General features: G+C 46.7%; 1 protein-coding gene across 4 annotated transcripts in view; it reads right to left on the reverse strand.

The window, feature by feature from the left end:
* The window catches only part of LOC144155961 (uncharacterized), a 48,110-nt gene that overhangs the window by 14,722 nt on the left and 12,904 nt on the right, over positions 1 to 20,484 (reverse strand). For all 4 annotated transcript variants that reach the window (XM_077687692.1, XM_077687691.1, XM_077687694.1 and 1 more), the window contains exons 8-14: positions 19,760 to 19,907; positions 17,136 to 17,226; positions 13,515 to 13,565; positions 7,222 to 7,417; positions 2,560 to 2,768; positions 677 to 877; positions 17 to 242 (exon numbers count right to left, since the gene is read on the reverse strand). In XM_077687692.1, the coding sequence (XP_077543818.1) occupies positions 17 to 242; positions 677 to 877; positions 2,560 to 2,768; positions 7,222 to 7,417; positions 13,515 to 13,565; positions 17,136 to 17,226; positions 19,760 to 19,907 (1,122 nt within the window). The remainder of the gene's footprint in view (positions 1 to 16; positions 243 to 676; positions 878 to 2,559; positions 2,769 to 7,221; positions 7,418 to 13,514; positions 13,566 to 17,135; positions 17,227 to 19,759; positions 19,908 to 20,484) is intronic.

A 20,484-nucleotide genomic window follows, 5' to 3' on the forward strand; every position in this document is an offset into this window, starting at 1 on the left:
ACCCGGCAAAGCTTACGTTAAACTTCCTCTCGAAGCGGGGAGGCTTGCGGTCGATCCCCTTGTGACTAGGAATGTGTTCATAGAAGCAGTTGTCCCCGAAGTCGCAGCCACTGGTCCTCCAGAAGAAGCATTCGTTCCCGTTCACAGGCCCCCTCAGCTTGGGCCTTGGCGCGCTTGCTGCCCCAGCAGGTTCTGCACTTGCTTCTGCAGCAGGTGGCTTGGCCTGCTCCTTTCCGCTTGCACTGAGCACAACGTGGAATTTCTCTTTCAGCACTATTTTCCCACACGTCCTGCTTAGGTTCAAATGCACATTGGTAAAGTGTACAAAAAATGCCCCACGATCAAGGTGCATGTGGTAGAACAAAGAATTACAGCCAAGTGGTCCACCCATAAATGTAGACTATTCTGTAGGTACCAGAACAAATGTTTCCCATCAACGTAAACCTTTCGAAGACCCAATGCATAAGCATGCTTTCCCTTTAAAAAATAGAATACGCACAGTATATTTAAACACTTCAGAAACACCTGAGCATTTCAGAAGTCAAACGTGAGAAAAAGAAAGGGGCAAGTTTCCGTAGAGAACAGGAAAAGAACCAATTTAAAAACAGGGACGAAGTTCCCTTTAATGTCCCCACATTTTCATGCCCCGCACAATGCACGACAGAGGGCCACTCACGTGACGTTGGCCTTGGGGGCGTAGCCGTTTTTCTTCTTCTCCAGGTAGTTGTTGTCTGGGAAGCGGATCAGGAGGGTGGTGCCACAAAGTGTAGTGCCCTGCAGGGCATCCATGGCTTTGCTTGGTGACACCGTGTTGCCGTAGTTGATGAATGCACAGTGGCGATCGTACAGGAGACGGATGCTGTGAACCTCGCCATAGCTGCATGCAGAACAAGACAGAACGGACACTGCATTTCAAAGCCACCCTGTTTCCCTTTTGTTTTTCTTTGTCAGATACAGGAAGGAGTATGTGAGCAAACATTCCGATTTGTGAAAAGGCAGCTTCAGGCAGTGAACGACCTGAAATTTCCATAGCGCAGCAGGCCATTTGCAACATTAAAGGAGCACCGACATGAAATTTCGAAGCAGAGGTAACTATGCGAATAGCTTCCTGCACGTATTGAGGTATCTTGCAGGAAGTTTGAACTACAACTGTTGTGGAGAGGTGTACAGCAACCCATTCTCAGGCCCATGTGGGACCTGACAAAGAAACGTCTACTCCTTTCAGCTGCACTCAGACAGGCATGGTGGCCACGTTCGTTGCCTCAAGTCGCAGGTTACATGGAAACCCGCCCGTCCAACGGGGTGGCGGGGAGAGCTATGTGACGTCATCACAAGCTGTACGGCGAGGCACAGGAATTCCTCCCCTTTGAGGAGTTGATGTAAAGATGGCTAGCGGCAGCAAGGTGACCCTCCCCTCCCTCGGCCTAACTGCGGCCATTATCAGCGACCGAACCGAATGGCTCATGTCACCTAAACAAGGCAGAACTCCAGGAAGACCGGAGCACCAGGAAGGTTTTGATAACACGCTTCCTTGAGGATTCCCATGGTTTGCTCGCTCTCTTGCCTGCCTGCCACCTCAGCACTGTACCCACTGCAGATGTGTGGGGGACTGTCCGAGCTTGACTCATGCCACACCAATAAAATATTTCAAATTATAATTTGTGCATGAGCGAGAAAGCTGACAACAGTGCCCCTTGGACACAAGAGCCTGCTTGATGTATTCAGAGCTTGGCAGCCAAACTTTTGATGTCAGGTGGCACGCACGACCTGGTATGTGCGAGCTGCGAGCCAGTCAGGGAACGGCGAGTGGGCAGGGCCCTATTACTGGGCTCATGGGGAAGGGCATGTCTACGGAGGCGGTTTCAAAGCGCTCACAGCACCCAGTTCTCCCTGCCTAGACAGGTTCAGGGTTACCCACCATGGTAGATAGTTGATGGCTGCTTTCACTAGATGACCCAATTTCAACCCACATTATCACCTCTCTTCCTGCACATGTACATTTGTTTTCACCAAAAGTTCTTGTGAGCAGCAACGAGCTGCAGCTACCTGCGCTGCTTCATGGCTACACTGCGCATCATGCAGTCGCTGCGCAAATGCGCCCCTGTCCAACGCAGTGATGCCAATCTGGAGTCTGTCCCGGTATTTACACTGCGATGGGTCGCCTGGTGCGTCATTCTATGATTACTGGGCTGGTAGGTATCAACAGCAGCGCGGGATGGAGGGAGAACGCAACACAATATTTCACATCAGTACTCCTTTGAAGATTTCGGTGAAGAATGCATGGCTCCACCTGCAATATTAATACCAAGTGCTTATTCAACTATTTCTGGCTTAATTCGATTTCAGCTTTAACAGGTGTACGACTGTACATACCTAACAGTGTTTCGAGAACAGCCCTGGGCTATAAAAACATGCCCGCAAGAAAAGAAAAGTAAAGGACTCTTTAGTAGATAGATGGCACCCCTGTCTGGCATCAGAATCACAAGAGTGCAATGAGGAAACAAACTTGCGAGCACTGTGCTGGAGGAGCACTGTGAGGGGCCCCTGAGGGCGGCCTACCGGCTGAACAAGGTCTGGAGCATCTTCTCGGTGACATCGGTCGTGATGTTGCCCACCCAGAGTGAGCGGAAGCCCTCCAGGTTGCCAGGGTTCTCCTTGATGTCCGGTGCCACGGCATTTGGGCCGCACAGCATGTTGACGGCTGTCTGGACGTCAGTGGCACCATGGCCCAAGGCCCACTCGGCCTGCTCTTCGCTGAACCCCATGCTCTGCCAGGCACCAGGAAAATTTTTACCCAAAATGGCAGAGGGACGCACAGCATGCTGCTACACACATTGCAAAATTTCACAATGAGGGTTGTACACTGCCCTCATAATCACTACAACATTTGCACCTTTTTTTTTTTGTTCTTTGGTCTGGTTAATCCATGCAGCTGACAACTGGCTGTTTGACCTCAGTTGGATCGATTTAATATCTTAGTTTGATGAAGCTTACAGAGTCCAATAAGATATGAAGCTGTGTATTTCAACTTAGTTAATCCAATCTGACCAAATTTAATGGTCCCCTCCCAAGCGTTCAAAGTCGACTGCACTAGCAAGAATTTTCGTTCGGCACATATACACTTCTAAGCAGAGGCGCGCTTTGCACGAACAGCAACTGCTGTCGAGCATACTGATGCAAAATCTGAATCAAGTACAACAGTCGATTTCTATTAAAGATGGGGTCTTTTCTATGTCACCACAGTAACAAGGCAGCCATTGCTGAGGACTTTGAAATTTTCTTCTTTTCTTATCACCCGCATTAACAATCTGTGTCAAAATTGGCATGACTAACGCTCACAAGGCAATCTTTCGTATTAAGCAAGGTTAAAAGCTATTTAACATGGTTTTTTTTCAACACTAATGGCAAGCACAGCTAAGCCAGTGCTGTCTTTTAAGATTGCTGCCTGGTTCCACAGAGGCTAAAACCTGTTTAGTGTGTAGTTTTTCGGGGGTGATGCCCACTTAAGGTCAGTTTTTTCCCTTGGTGCACAAAAAAATACCGTATTTACTTGCGTAATGAAGTCACTTTTTTTTCCGGAAAATTCGGCATGAATTTGGGGGGAGGGTTCATTATGAGGGAAAAAAAATTGCGAGATTTTTAAAAGTTGAAATTTCACACAATAAAGTTGCTAAGAGGTTGCTAAGACAAGCACAGTCAGAGCCTTACCATTTTCGTAAAGACACGTAGATAATTATATAATGAAATTTACAGTGGTGCCACTGATGAACGGTGATTTGGAGCAATTTTTGTATCAGGAAATTATCAATTTTGGAGCAATTTGGAGCACCTAAATGCCAGTTTTGGAGCCGCTTGGAGCAACTAAACATCAACTGCTAGATGTGCCCAAAGCGTCTCTCAACACTAAAAATTGACCAGTATCATCCAGTAATTGATGTGTAGGTCACCATGGAAGGTGCTTCACGGTGCTTTTCACACATGCAATCACAAATAAACGGCACAGCTGAAGAATAATGGTCTTCTTGTCCTTACTAGGGGAAGACTTTTTCGAGGAGCCACTGAAATTTCTAGGAGCCACATGCATTAAAAATAGCTTTCACAGTCGACTTTCCCAATAGCCCAAGAATAGCTAAATAGCCAATCAAAAAAACTTTCCCGCCAGCCTCAAGAAAACGTAGCCCAACCTGGCTATTTATAGCCCAACCTGGCATCCCTGGGGAAATGGGATTTTTTTTTTCACGTATTTCGAAACAGTCGCTAGAAGTCGCCACAAGTTTGATGCAGTTAAATCCCCAAAGTATACTCCATGCAATAGCAAAAATGCAACAAAACGTAATTTTTAAGGTATTTAGTTCCTTTCTGGTGCGGATAAACAGCAACATGCAACACGATAATGAATATTGAAAGGCTTCGACAAACCTGCGTAGCAAAAAAACAACGCGTCTCTCGCGCCTCTTTTCCAGTTTATTAATTGTTGAGGCAAGCCCTCGTGTTCAACTTTTTCATTTTATTTGATGCAGGTGCTTGCAATCAGTCTTCGTGCGCATTTCCACGCTAGCTGGAACGCGCACGCAATTTTTTCATGCCCGCGTCGACGATTCCGCGTGCGGGGCAGCTTCTGCCTCGCTCAGAAAATGACGCGCATTGCGTGCGGCAGTGGGAGGAGCCTGATGACTTGCACCAATGGGGACGCTCGCGCCTCATGACGGCGGTTTCGAAGCGCTCGAGACAGCCGGCTGGCTCTGCCAGAGATGTTTAGGCTTACCGCCCCGGCAGATATTGCACGGGCGCTTTCACTAGCGACTTTCACTTCACCGCACAAGAAACTTCGTGTGTGCCTTGAGCGGTATTTTAGAGAGCGCTTAATTAAAAGCGGTCGCTCGAGCTCCCCAAACCACTTCGCGGCCGAAGCGGCCGCCATGTTGCCGCACCGCGCGCAGCGTGCGGGTGGTTCCGCGGCAGCGGCAGTGCACCTATGGCCTGCACGGCACGTTTTCGCACGCAGAAAACGCTCCATGCCGTTCACGCTTTTCACGGCCTGCTCCCCTTGCGACGGTCCACTCAGCGAGCCTGGCAAGCGAAGCAGGAGCTTGCAGCCGAGTGCGTCACACATGCTGCGACAGGGCGCTCCTGCTGGCTCTCGGAGCAGAGAGGGCCAGCAATAAATGCCACCTAAAACTATCTATTGTTTATAGCAGGAATGATTGGAAACTACAGCCAGAAGGAAAGTTTTTAACCGCGGTGCGCCAGCACTGCAATGACTTGCTAGATGAAAACACTGTATCGGCGGTACAGCGACGGCGCTAACCAAACTCGCCGCGGCTAACGCGATGACAGGTGCTAGGGAGTTCAAGTTATCAAGCCGAATTAGTTACACATGTCTAGAGACCACTGTGAACTAGTGCTTGTAACAGGCTGCACGCGATTTGCGCAACACAAATTTTGGCGCACGTTTGGCGCACTTGCTTGCAAAATCGTGTTTTTTTTATCAGGATGGCACAGGATACCTCATTTTGCGCTAATTGGCGCATTTGGCGCAGAAGTGGAAGCACTGAATTTATATTTTATTCGCAACTCGCCATCGTCCCCCTTCGCCATGGAGCTTCCCTCCTCACTGAAGTCGCTTGCGGCCGCACTTTTGTTGTTGGCACCGTCTTCCCTGCCGTCAAGGCACTCCAAAATTTCTTTTCCGACACCGGCAAACTTCCTTTGGGCCCACGAAACACACGGCGACCCCTGTTAAACACCCGAAAACCTCTCGTTTTCGCCCGTAGCCTACATGCACTGGGTCAACACTGAAGTGCCACACAGCTGCGCCGTTTCCATGTGCAATGCATGCTCCACGACCTTAGTTTAAAACGCCGCTCAGCAGGACCACAAAAAAAGGTTGGAACACAGCTGAACAACAAAACCACGGAGCGTAATGGCGAAGTCGCATAACAGCAAGAGCATGGAGTGCAGAGTACGTTCAGTGCTTTGTTCGCACACTCGCGGAACCAGCCTAAACATCAAAGAGCAGGGAAGGAGTGTGGAGTACGTGTGGTGCTTTGTTCGCACGCTGTAACGTTTTTTTGGCGCACCGCAAACGCCAATTTTTAAATTGTAAGCCACGGCATTCGCGCTCACGTCTCCGGCTGGTGATAAGATTTCTTTTTCTTGGAATGCATTTTTAGCATTTCTGCGTGCACTATAGCGCGATATCAAGTTACTGTGATCGCTTACAGCATCAGCAACCATGCTTAAAATAAAAACATATTCCCACTGCATTTTTTATTCAGTAATAAAAAGAAAATTCTCAACAAGAAAAATGGGGGGGGCAGGGGGGCTCATTACGCGAGTGGGTTCATTATGCGAGTAAATACGGTATATGGGCCAGAAACATATGGGTACGACAGTGGCATGGCTGGACAAAAATGGGAAAACATACTGCCACTTCGGTGACAGACATTGGAGGGACCCCAAAAACAACACACAACTTTGCTTTGGTCAAATTGGGCTGTTTACACCTCACTAATGCATTGTCTGGTGGGGAGTGACGCTGCCATTACTGAGAAATATACATCGCAATGCTCCTTTTAATGGAAAGAATAAAATCACTGCTGTCTGAGATGCAAAAATTTCTAACAGAATACATGCGATGTGCACAGGCATATGGTTTCAGCAGTCTGCCAACTCAGGCATGCAGTGCAACATTTGCTAGTCCCCTTGCAGCGACAGGAGTGGAGAGTTGTGGTATGCACAGGTGCGAGAAATAAGTTCCTCACTCTTGTTACTCCACCAATTCCAAAACCTTAAGTTGAGGATTGCTGCTTGAAATAATGCACAGCCATGCAAAGCTTAATTAGGATTACAGTGTTAAAAATTCCCCTGCCCACAGCTTGAAAAGTTTCTTTTCTCATGGGACAATTCTGCAATAACGAACACTGACGTCCTCTGTACAAGCTAATGCAGATAATTGGTGTATGAGAAATCCGTGGTAACAACCTAGCGCTTGTCACAACTCAAGACTCCCTACATCTGAACCGCAACAAACTGATGAACCCTCACGGGAACGTGATTGAGCCAACATATGCTTCCTATCTGCCACTTCTCCCGCGGTGAATTTATACGGGTGCACAAAAAATGTGAAGAAGCATTACAAACGCAAGGTCCCCCGATTCTAAACTGCACAGCAATGCACCTAAGCCAGGCAACCAGGTGAGGGGAAAGAGGCCTCCTCACCTTGAGCTCGTAGACGTGCACAGTGTGCAGCTCTTTCTCGGCATCCGGGCAGTTGGGTTCAAGCTTCAGCACCATCTTGAACGCTTCGGCCGCCTCACTGTACCGCTGCAGGCCAAGCAGGGCCTTGCCCCGCCTGAAGAAGCCCTTGGCTGATTGGGGTCCCAGCTGAATGGACGTGTCTGCATCCTTCAGGGCCCTGCACATCACCACACAGAGCGCAATAGCATCCCCACAGGACAAGACAGAAACGAAACACCACGTCAAAACGTGGGCCCCCCACTGAATGAGTCCTCGCTTACTCCACAGTGTGAAACCAAGAACAGCCGAGTGCCGACGAACATCCTGGTGACTCAGAATGCAGAAAATGTCCTCCTCACATTGACTGCAAACTTGGCAAAAAGCAACCCCAGTTTGCAGTGTGCACGATGGCACGACGCAGGGCACAGTGGAATTGAGGACAATTTCTACAAAACTTGAAAACCCCACAAAATGTTCAAATATTTCCAGCAATACTGCTCAGCAACAGTACAGCAGCACTGTTGTCTTTAACATAACAGTACTGCAGGGCCACACGCATGTAAACCCGCAGTCAAAAGTTTGCAGGACAGGATTTCAACCTTCAATGTTAGATTCTCTGCTCTCTGGTGGCTCAGCCCTTCATGTGGATTTGTAAGCAAAGCACCACGCTTTGAGGTATCATCACCATATGCACAACCGGAGCTTAGACCTCAGAGAGCAGGGAAATTAACGTTAAAAGTCGAAATCTTGTCCTGTAAACTTTTGACCCCAGGTGTACAGTCATGAACAGAAGCTGAATAGACAGACGCCTAAGCTGGAATGATGGAACAGTGACCGATCGGCACTATTTTATGATGAAAGGGAGGAAGGGAGGGAGGGCAAAATGAATTCCTCCGAGCACTTAGGCATGCCCACGTGCCCTTTGTGGTCCATTGCAAGGCGTGTGTGCATTCTTTGTAAACGAAGTGCACCATGTCTTGCTGGATAAGTGAACTTTGTTTAAGTTTTCTTTATTTTGCACTAGTGTGCAGCACAATGTTCAGCACAGGCCTTCTGCATCCTGGAGCATTTTCACGTGTGTGCTATTCGCTGAGAAGCATTGCCGCTTTACCATCACAGACGTTCTACAGCGGCGCACTTAGCGAAAGCGATGACAACTTCAGTGAGAAAGAGAATTACGTGCCTCCATCAATTAGTGATGACAGTGATTCAACAGAAGCGAGTGACGAAGACCACGACGGCGGATGAGACAGCACCAGGTGGATCATAACTCAGTGAGGTACACATTTTGTCTAAAGGCAATGAATAGGTGGCGAAAGATCTTTTCCTAGTATCTAGAGGTTTCCATTGTCTAAAGTTTTATTTGTAAGCGCACACAGCTGCCGAATCATGCGGAGAAAGATCAGTGAAACCTGCAGTACTGCTGCAACCTCATTTAACAGCTGGTGGGTGATCTGAGGGCTCGAGCCAAAAAGTGGGGCCTGTCTGCATGTATGGACTGCGAGGAAAGGCCATTTGGGATTAGCCATTTTTCCTACAAGCTCCCACGCCATAGCAACAAGGTCTGTGCTGTCTGTAGCGATAGGAAAAAAGGAGGCAGGAAGGAAACTAATTTTCTGCAAAACCTGCAGCAACAACCCTGGCCCGCACCCAGGAGAACATTTCGAGGGGTTTCCCTGGCTGCTCAAATATCGGCAAGGGAGTTGCAAGCAGAATGCAAGAGAAAAAATGAACAACCTGCGAGTCTTTCTTGCACAGTTTGTGTTTTGAGTTGCGGTGCCAGAAACTGCTAAGACGGCTGTGGACTGGAATGGCCGGAAAGTGGGTAAAAGTTCCGGACTGCAAAACGTTAAGGCAGTTGCCTCGTGTTATTTTTGAATTGTTTACTGCTACATTGTATTTGAGCCCCTCTCCCCGTTTTCATTTCTTCATCTTTTGGTGCTAATTACTTTGACAGGGTCCTTTACTGCAACAGCATTTTTGTGTTTAAAGGAGCCATGAAGACAAAATACAAGTTGGGTTTATTAGAAAGACTGCTTAGTCCCGATAACAATGATACCAATATCATCGCAATCTTCGAACAAATAACGGAGATATGAAAGGGACACTGAAGCGATTTGTAAACATTGCGGGATTACGAGCGAAAATTGAAGTCCGGAGTCCCTAGGCCCTGTTTCGACCACTCTGAGCACATTTGCGCGAATTTATTTAGTAGAAAAATCAATTCGAAAATGCTGTCCTCCTCTCTGCACCCTCGCTCATTTTCTGTGGCGTTTTGGTGTGACGTGAGGAGGAGATGAGCTGGCAATTGGTTGCGCTACTGCATGGCTCGCTGACCTTCCGACAGCGTCAGTCGGCCCAGCGTTTCGTCCACCGGCCGCCGACGGGTCGTCGCAATTGGATCGCACAATTGAAACGAAGCCAGGACACGATTGTGAATGGAAGAATGTGCCTTTCTTTACTTTGTTAGTTTGTAGACTGTATCTAGCTCCGAGTCAAGGTCGCTCCACACATGTGCACATGTGACGCTTCGCTGACTGGTACGCCAGTATGAAAATCTAAGGCCACTTGAAGGCGGGAGAAGAGTCAGCGAAGTCAATACAGGTACTAAGGAAATAAAATCAACTGATACTTTTACCGTACAGCGTAAAACTAGGGTGCAGGAAGCACTTACTTACACTGGGTGAACAAGCACAGCGTGTCAGCAGCACGACTACGCACCTGCGAACGCTTTTCCGTCTAAGAAATGCAACTGCTAGACGTGAGATATTGTGGAAACTTGGGGGGATGCTCACTGCACGGGCGCAATACAACAAATACCGTATTTACACAATTGTAAGTCGACTCGAATGTAGGTTGACCCCCCAAAATTGCACCTCAAAAAAGAGCAGCGAACGCCACCTACAAAATTGTATCACAAAGAGCTCTTCCGTCCCACACGGCGGCTCATGCTTCCACAGGAGCCATGCGCTCGCGGCATGCGAGGTAGATGTTAAAAAAAAAAAGCTTTTGTATAAGCACCCAGAATAACCATGCACTGTGGGTTGAGCGGGAAGAACACATTCGCTGCGAGATGACAACCATCGAAGCAACCGGCAGCGGCCACTGCCACGCGATACCAAAACAAACAACATGGCGGCTGACGGAAGCGGCCGCGCGCGATTTACTTTTGAGCGACTAACCTCCCACCATCGCGTTCGGAAGTGTACTGAACAATGTACTATATTTGTGGCTACGTTAGCGCCGCGCATTGAATCAATGGATTCGCTAACACTTTAGAGACGAATAAAACGCTTCTTTACGCGTTTTTGCACGCGATTCGTGCGCGTCAGCGTTGCACGAGCGATTTTTTCACGCCCGTGTCGACGATTCCGCGCACGCAGCAGGTTCTGCTTTTAAGTTCTACTGCTTCTACCTTGGTATGACGCGTGACAAGTGCGGCAGTGGGAGAAGCCTGACAACTTGCGGCACTTTGAAAGCGTTCGGGACAGCCGGCTGGCGCCGCCGGAGATGTTTAGGCACCACGGTGGCGGATATTTGATTGGAGCTTTCCCTAGCGGCGCAAATGATGCTTTATAGGGTTGTTTTCAAACACATTATAAGCTCCTTTCCTGCACAACTGTCTTCTATTGTACCTGCAGTGATATCTTAAAGAGCGGTTAGCTACGCGCACCTCTTCGCGGCTGGTGACGTCGCCATGTTGCCGTCTCCGATCGCGTAGCGCGCAGCAAGCGGGTGGTATTCGCGGCAGCGTCAGCGCGGCTGTGTCGTGCGCGGCGCGTTTTCGCGAGCATAAAACGGCTCATGCGGTTCACACTTCAGACCATAACATTGGAAACGAGGGTGCAAAGCTCTCCCCACCTCGCAGCACCTCCGATTTCTCGTGTCTCTTTCCGTTACTAACGGTAGACGGTTTGAGTTCGATTCTAAGTCGACCCCCCAACATTGGATTGTCAAAGTTGAAAAAAAAAAAAAAAAAAAAAAAAAAAAAAAAAAAAAGTCGACTTACAATTGTGTAAATATGGTATACTCGGGAACAAGTTAAGAACGGCACCAGCTCATGTACGGTATCACTCCGCCTAAGCGACGGACCCGGATGTCAACGGGCGCGCGCGTTTTGAAAGGAGACTGCCACGAATGCGTGATAGCGTCTGCCTTTTCTCACGTAGTTTGTTTGGCGTCGCTGCAGCAGTTTATAAGCATATTAGGTCCAAAAAGATACAAAAACGGCTTGTGCCATGTTCAAAATATTCCCAGTAACGCGCTACTTGTGCTGCGCGGAGTGACATCCGGCTGCGGTGATGAGGCACAGCGGCAACTTCGGTGCCGTTCTTAAAGTTGTAACCGAGTATAGTCACCTAAACTGCTTGAAATGCTAAAACTAAATAAAAGTCTAAACTGTTTATACATTATATACCGTATATTTCCAAGGTCAGCAGCGTTCGCCCGTGGCCTAGTGGTCTGGAGCGCTAGGTATGTTATTGCAAGTGTTTTGCAAGTCACATGTTCGAATCCACATTTTTTTTCTTTTTTTATAAGTTGACTGTTTCGTTTTCGGCCGATGTCTTCCTTTTTTGGGGCCGTGACGTTCACTGCTCCATGAACTAGTTCACGGAACGCACGCAGGCTGACACTTACGCGCTAGCGAGTTCTCGATGGCGTGCTGTTGACTAAGCACCGACGGCTTGCGGGCAGTGGGCACAGGCCAGAATCAACAGACCCTTGGCCTGGTACGAACACGCTTTTTGCGATACAGGCACGAGTGAGGCAAGCTCCAAATATGGGGGAAAAGCGCATGGCATTTTAGCGTCTGCGGGGACGCGGAGGGTGTTCATCCACTCCTTAGGCCTCGGCTAGTGATTGCTACGCCTCGAAGCCGTCCTGGGAGGCTTATCTTATGCATTTTACAGCCGACAACATGGCAGAAGCGCGGTACGACAATTACTGATATCGAGAATGCCCATCCAACAATGCCGTTGGATGTCAAGCATGTTTTACAGAACCAAAACCGAAACTTGTTTGGATGCTAACCTTGGACATCGTCCAATCACGGTGCGTCTCCTCCCGTCGTCACAGCCTCTAGTTAGTGCGGCCGCCGCAAACCGCGCATGGTAGTTTTTCTTCTTTCGCGCTTTGTAAAATAATTACCGACTTGTCAACCGGATAACCGATGAAAAGTGTGCCAATTTCAGCGAGTCGACGCAGTGCAAGCAAAAACGGGACCTTGACCAATTCACTTCAGTGTCCCTTTAAAGAAAACATGTGAAGCAGTCGCGACCCCCTAGCCAATTTCCCGCAACTTTTCTATGACGTCACGGAACCTTGCTTGTTCAATTGGCGGCCGCCTAACTGACCTGTCGCGACGACACATGACTGGACGTCTGTAATGGGGCCTCTAGTTCCATTTGACCGCATCACTTGAATGCTGACGTGTAGTTAACGCACTGAAAATTATGTTTTATTGTTGGCCCGTACGACGTCATTCTTGCTCATAACACGTCAATGTGGCGCAAAATTGGAAAGTTTTTAAATACTTCTTGCTTTTTTTTTCGTTAAAAAAACTTCTTTTGTGGCTGTAATGGAGCTGAGTGAGATACTGAATCCTAGTTCTTTCAAATTAAACGAAGTTGTATTTTCTCTTCATGGAACTTTTATTGTCTTTTTGGGTGAACTACTTCAACAAGCAGACTTCCTTTATTAAACAAGCTCATGCATAGAGACCCTTCCCGTACCACCAAGGTATAATGGGTTCTACAAGCAGACTGGCACACGGAACAGCTTCCTAGAATCAGTTCTGCGCAGCTGGTGTGCACCTGTTCTAACTCACAGGCCATCAAGTTCACCTCACACGGCACGCACTATTCTACTGTATCCGTTTCAACAGAGAGAAGGGAAGAAACCCCAACTTTACACACGCCCTCCCCCAAATATGCTTCTGTGGTAAAGGAGAACATTTATTTTGCTCTTGTTTTTTTTGTTTGTCCAATTACCAAAGGAAGTATCTATCGGCCACCATCCTGTTGTTTCAGCTTAGGCTGTCCATGACCGTACAAGAGTTTCAATTAGGGGAATCTAAATTGCAGAGCAGTTCATTGCCACCCAACTCCTACAGCATTCCTCCCACCCATATCCCAGTTTCTAAAGTTAATTAGGGGTAAGCCACAGTGTTAGTTCATCCCCCTCCCCCTGCATACACGTCTACACACAAGACCACCGTGCAAGCTGCTCTGATTTAGATAAGGGTGTCCCACTGTACATGTAAATAAATCACTCACTTGTCGAACTTTTCCAGGATGGCATAGCAGTAGGAGCGGTTGCCATAGTAGCTGAAACACAACGTAAAACAATAATTTAATCACACTGACAGACCACTCTGCCCCAGCGTACCCATAATTCCATTAATTCATTCCGCGTACATGCCCACCAACAGCCCACCGCGCAATTCAGTGGCATGTAAAGTGCATAAAATAAGAAATAAAAGCCAACATGTCATCTTTTACGACTGCGGCACACTATTGGCCGAATGGGGCTTGAAGGGCAAAAGCTGTACACGATATGAATCTCTGTATGGTTTAGTTGACTGCTTAGAGTTACTAACTCGAATACAATTTTGAGTACGATTGCAGAAGACAATGAAGTACTTCAGTATGTTCTTTCAAAACACTTGTGCGATATCAACATGCATTTTGCAGGAGTGGAAATATTTAAATGAACTGCAGTTCTCCCATCCTTTTGAGAAGCGGTAAATGCACTTTAATTTTACATACCTATATAATTTTGGTATTGTGAATACCTGTGTGCATGTCCCCACTTCTATTAGCTTTTCGAATGCTAGCGTACATGTATTTTTATGACAAGGCACCAAAAATATCCATCTATTCAGAGTGAAAAATTGTACAATTTAAAAAAAAAACCAAACTATGAAGCAATGATCACGAGTGATTGATCCAAGCCATTTAAATACGGCGCTAAGGATGCACCTCCGGGTATTTAAAGATAGCAGAAGCAGCATACAGATGTGCTTATATTTCACTGGCTTTTATTCTTGCCAGTGCCAACATTTTCGGGGTAATTTTTTTTTTTATGAATTACAAGACAACTATAGTTCATTCCACAAGCTACGTGCAGCACTGCGGAGGCTACATTGTTGTCAACAGTGCGCCCACTGAGGGCGCCTAACTCACCCTGAAGGAAACGACAAAATGCGCCGGGGCTTTGCGGTTACACCTGCCGCGAGCGGAGACAGAAACGTCCTTTAAAGGCCCCCTTCACCTTGAGTTAGGTGTGCTCAGTGGGCGCGCTGTTGACAATATAGCCTCCACAGTGCTGCACGTAGCTTGTGGAATGAACTATAGTTGTAGAGTACACTCTTCCCCTTGTTTGTTCATTACTTCTCACGGCTACTTCTTCCAGTAGGGGTGCTAGCGTAATTGCACCTTTGCTCGTATATTGGCGGTTCCAAAAGTTACTTCTGTACGATATTGCATTCTGGCATGCCACAAACATGAAAAAAGTTGACACTGAAATATAACTGCACTGTAGGCAATGCATGTGAATAAGGATATGAGTAAGCAGCCAGGTGTTCCTTTGGAAGATGCATGAATATTGAAGTTCCAGTGCTTCATAAAAAATAAAAGAAGACACTGGAGGAGAAGTAAATGAAAAGAAAAGGTAGCACGATGACAGCAAGCTAAAAATAGCAAGTATCCTTCTGGGAGCTTTTGACCCTTTGAGATAAATGTGTGGACACAAGAATAATACTAAAAAAAAAAAAGGCCAAGATACCATTCCTACATCATCTTAAATCTCCTGCGACTCATTACAAGCAAGATCCTGGATTATTTTTTCACGTGATACATGTTCTAAACGATTTTGCTGGTTTGGTTCATACGAAAACCACAATATAGGTAATGCATGCTCCATTACATTAGCATGCTATTTGGTGCCAAGGAAAGGTAACACTAAAATCTAGAACTCTGCCTCAACTTCACCCCAGCTATTACAGCTGAAAACAACACTGCAGTTAAGGCGGCACGCTGGTAAACCAAAAATGTTTATTTTTACCGTTATGATGATAAAAATTAGAGTACTTGTGTAGTTTTTCATTCTGATTGTAGATATGAAATTTGCTTTTGTGTAAAACAACTACATTCAAAGTTATTCGGATTTTTATATTTTAATTTTTGGCAGCTTTTGTAAAAGAGCTGCTGGAGTGATGCAGCTGAACGATGTACCAGTGAACTGTACACAAATCAAGGAGTGCAATAAGACTAACATTATCATTCTATCTGGTCTGTAGCAGAAGTTACAACCGTTTGAAGTTTGTGCTTGGAAGGCAAGACCGGTTTTTCTGGTTCCCACCTTCCAAGCCCAAACTTCGAACGGTCATAACTTCTGCTACAGACCGGATAGAATGATACTGCTAGTCTTATTGCACTCCTTGATTTGTGCACAGTTCACTGGTACCTCCTTCAGCTGAATCACTCCAGAAGTGTTTTTACAAAAGCTGTCAAAAAATCAAATATAAAAACCTAAATGAATTTGAATGTAGTCGTATTGCACAAAAACGGCTTTTACATCTACAATCAGAATAAAAAACTACACGTCCTCCAATTTTTAGCATCATAACGGTAAAAATAAAGTTTTTGATCAAAGACCCGTGTGTCCCTTCAAAAAGCTGCAGAACATCCACTCTGCGTGCAAAACTTAGGCTAAAAAATTTCTCAGGGCACTTAGGTCTGCTTACAAGCTTCAATGGTGAATGAGTGGCAATGCAAATTAACGTCTTTGCTGCAAAATTGTACTTTTTCCATTTCCTTCTTTGCTAACGTTTCTGTCATTTGGCGTGAATTACTTCGACCAGTTTCTTTTCAGCTACACCGTGTTAGTGTCTTTTTCTTCGCTTTCGTTTCTCCCTCTTGCGGTGCGAATTATGTCAACACGCAGACTGACACATGCCACAGCTTCCCCAGGGTTAGGGTTCTGCGTAGAAAGGGCGCTCGTGTGCACCTGTCCCACTCACGTGCCACCACGTTCAGGTGTCACGTGGAACGCACTATTCTACAGCTTCTATGTTCCCAATTTATAGTTCTCTGAATTTCGTGACAGGCAACTTAGCCCCTCAAAGTGCCTCCTTCCTGGCCAATCCCCAAAGGGAGTATGTGTAGCAAAGTGTGGTGATAGCCCAGTGGTAGCGCATCGGGCTGCTACTATGTACACCCGGGTTCAAATCGCATTAAATCACACTTTTTTATCTACTCTATACAGCCGAGGCCACTTTCTTTACCAGGCAACAACAGTTTTTCGCAGAATTGGGCCCTCACGGCTTTTGCCTTAATATGCAGTACCATAGTCTGTGGACTACAGGTACAAGACCTACGCAGCTGATTTACCCATCCCCATCAAACCGGATCCCACAGCTGCACCCCCGCTGATAAGCAAAACCATACGCTGGAAGGTTCTTCACTGTGGGTCAAGGAGCCGAAACAAGATGTAGGCAAATGCAATCAAGCTGCACACAGGGCAGCAATCAGCACAGCCACCACTTGCAAAAAGAATGGCTAGACCGCTCAGTTTCTGCGCAAAAACACTCCTAACCCAACAGATGGACGACAGAGGGAAACATTTCCGCAATCTAATTGTGCCTATGAGGTCCTGTACTGGCACTTGAAGCGAGTCTCACTTTTACGGAGAAACGTGCCTATCTGAAATGTCTTTCCTTTGTTTGAGTCGGACAGTGACTGTGTGCTCGCTTCCACGATTGCCAGCTCAAACTTTACCCGAGCATGTGACGAAACTTAAGGTGTCTAAGCAGCGATCAGATTGCAACATAGTTCAATTTTATCAGTGGAAATAAAAGTCCCAGAAAAAAAGCATGCTGACCACAACCAACCCACCTGTGCTCGTCCCCGCACTTCTTGATGGCCTTCGTGAAGAGGTCAATGGCGTCCTTGTAGCGGCCAAGGGTGCACATTTCACACCCTTCCCCTGGGATGCAAGAAACAAAACTTGGGCCGCACAAGTCATGGCTCATGCCCAAGCCCTGAGAAGGCTATTATGCCATTCGTGAGCCATCAGAAAAACACATGCTTTAACCGGTACATAGCCAGAAGTGAGGCCCAAAACATGCAGCTTGTGCGGCTTTCAACGATGCTGCTATAGCATACTCGGCTATCATTCCAGGAGGTTTATTTGTCAGCATGAGCTATTTGATGGGGGCATGGATATACGTGGAATGAGGAATAGCTGAGCTCTGGTCAGCCTTTCAGACTACAAGATAAAGCTATTTATTGCATAAAAAACAAATGAAAAAAGGATACCCCCTAAAATCCCCGAAGAAAAACGTAAAGAAGTCAACGTAGCTCTTTGGCGGCTTCACTCTCCAACCAGCATATCAAGAGCTCTAGCAACCATTCTGTGTAATTTACAGGACAGACGTGCATTCTGAATGTGTGAACATTTCTTTAGATTGCCGTCAGCAAAACACGTACACATGCCCTTATATACGAAGTCTAATACAGTGTAGATTATTTATAACAAAACTGCTTATAGTACGGGACTGGATATAACGCAGGTTTTCCTGGCCACCGGTAGGCCTCCCATAGATATCGATGCATAAGCTGCTTATAATGCGGTTGCCCAAAGCGCAATACCACTTTAGTGCGGTTCTTGGTGGGTGCTGATCGACTGGTGCAGATGGAGAATCGATATAGGGTCGCGAGAAAGAAAAAAGAATGGTTGATCCAGCCACCTAACGCAGCCTGCGCTCCCTGCTCTCCTCTAAACTTTGACATAGAAAAGAAAAAGAAAATAGCCTCCCTTTAGTTCGCATGTTCCATTTGGACACACGTGATAACCACAACTGTCCTTGCTTGCCACACCTCAGAAGATAGCGAGCCCCTTCCCCTCCCCCCTCCCCTGCACGCTGTAAGTTGTTGCAATTAGAACCTTGTACAGATAAGCAATCACCCTCTTCCTTTTCGAAGATCTAAAGATAGCGAGTTGAGCCACGACACCAGAGGTTTCCACTACCTGTACGCAACCGCCTTCGGCATCGCAAACGCAAAGTGCAAATAGGGGGGGAAAAACAAAAACCAAAGAGACGCTTGTGTTTTTATCACGTTGTGTCGCCGTATGCTGGGCTGGCATCTGTTCTTCTAGACACTCAAAACAAACACAAAGCATAAATCAAAGCTGTGCCCATGATTTGTTAGACCATGCAGCAGCGGCTGATGCCGGGAAAAAGACGAAATTAAGATCGTACCTTCGTTTTTAAGCGGCGTTTGGTTGAGCCACGATAAGCAAAGAATGATTTAAAGGTGGCTTGCGATATGTTTGGATTCGCGCATGTTTTGTTTATAGCGCGGTACCGCTTATAGTGCCGATTTTCGACATACGTTATAGGCAGTCTACACTGCACCAATCACGCAGACAAGCTTAATTGTGACAGCGAGGGTTAGAACCCCTGCAAGAACAAGAGGCAGCATCATCGGTCGCTTATTTATCTAACATACAAACAAAACTATGAATATCAGATCATACACACCAATTCCAACCTTAGAACGCCAGATTTCTTAGCAAAGTTCTTTGAATAATGCATCAGACGTGGCACCTCTTTAGAGTTTATTCAGTGAATGTCAGAACCATTTCGTCAAGGTGCCTTTGTTGGGTTGCATAGCCCAGCAGTGGCATCATTTTGTTCGCTTTTATAACACCAAAAGGGAGAGAGAAACACTGCAAACTGCAAGACATGACAGAGCTATTTGCTAAATGAGCAGATGTCCAATTCAAGCTTCGAAGTCACTTGCACCTACCTCCAATAGTAGTAGAGATAATGGACAGTCTTTTAGTGATACTATTCGCAAAACACATGCTCTTAGCAATGTTCATGCAGTTTAGCAAATTTCACTCGATGCGCTCGCAGCAAGCTACCTACAGTAAAATTCCGAACAAGTGCAATGCTGCAAACTTCTTTTTTTGGGACCGACTCAGAGGATTCTTTTGATGGTTTTGAGAGCGATAACTAATATTCTTGGCAAAATGTCAAGTTCGTTTTCCCGTTCCGTTTTTTTTTTTTTTTTTCCTCTGGCGGGGGAGCTTTGTTGCACCCGTTTTGAATTTTGGCCCTATTCAGGGATAGCGCCCACTCCCCACTTTGCCAATGATCTTGACTTGCCTGCAGGGGTGCTTGCTCAGAATTTCACAGTAGTGTACAATAAATGACGAGCCGAGTTGTGTCATGAGTGTATAAATGGCACTGAAAAGGCCTCATAACGACCTCCCCTCACCCATGGCAATTTTAATCAGATATCTTGAGATGAGCTCCCATTCCTAATGTCAGCCACAGAGGGGCTGACAAACTCAAAACAGGAGTCTTTTGTTATTTGCGAGCTCAAATTAATTCCGCTTAAACCACACTACCCTCCCTTTCCCCGTGTCTCGTGCACAGGCGAGTTTAACAGCAAGATCCAAAAGGTAAAAAACTACACTTGAGCATAACCGCAACAAGCAGTATACATACGTGCCAGAGTCCTGCTTTGAGAGCGAAGGCTCTCCGCAGACACAGTCTTGGGGATGACACCCGCAGAAGCAACCTTTGACCTTGCTCCCGTACCAGTGGACATTTTGCTGAGTGCATTGGCCACAAAGGCACTGTTGGGGTCCAGCTCCTGGAAGAAATTTCAAAGCAAAAGTGAATAAAACTTGCACACAGGGATGATGGCCACCCATCACAGCTCTGGGTCCAATAAGCTCTTAGAGCATCGTGCCCCTGGGTCCCCAATGGTCTCCTGTACTGGTAAAGTAGCCCCAACAGAATAGGGGGAAGAGGTTACACAGGCGCTACACTCAGAGCTGAGGGAGACATATGAACATAGAAAAATGCTGGACGCTTATGAAGCTACTCGTTTTTCGTTCCTTGCATCTTTAACAAAAATTAAGTGGACATGCCCCACTGTAAAAAATGCCATGGCATGCTTTTGCTTTCACTCCACGCTAAAAATGAATTCCATGCAGTGGGGCTCAGCTTCAATATGAAGGTTGACTGACTTGGTTCAAGCAGTTTTCAGCACAGCATTCTAGCTTGCCTGCAAAAGACGGATGAAGGCCGTAAAAATTGGCTTAGAGTTGCACACCATGAGCAAGGAAGAAAAAATTCTAATAAAACGGCAAAGTCTGCCGAAATGAACTCAACACTGTAAATGGCCATCTTGACTTTGCTGCTGTTTTATGCCCCGCGAAAGCTCA

Source organism: Haemaphysalis longicornis, unplaced genomic scaffold (assembly GCF_048455015.1).
Source record: "Haemaphysalis longicornis isolate Haplotype H1 unplaced genomic scaffold, Haemaphysalis longicornis Haplotype H1 scaffold_1, whole genome shotgun sequence".
Lineage (NCBI taxonomy): Eukaryota > Metazoa > Arthropoda > Arachnida > Ixodida > Ixodidae > Haemaphysalis > Haemaphysalis longicornis.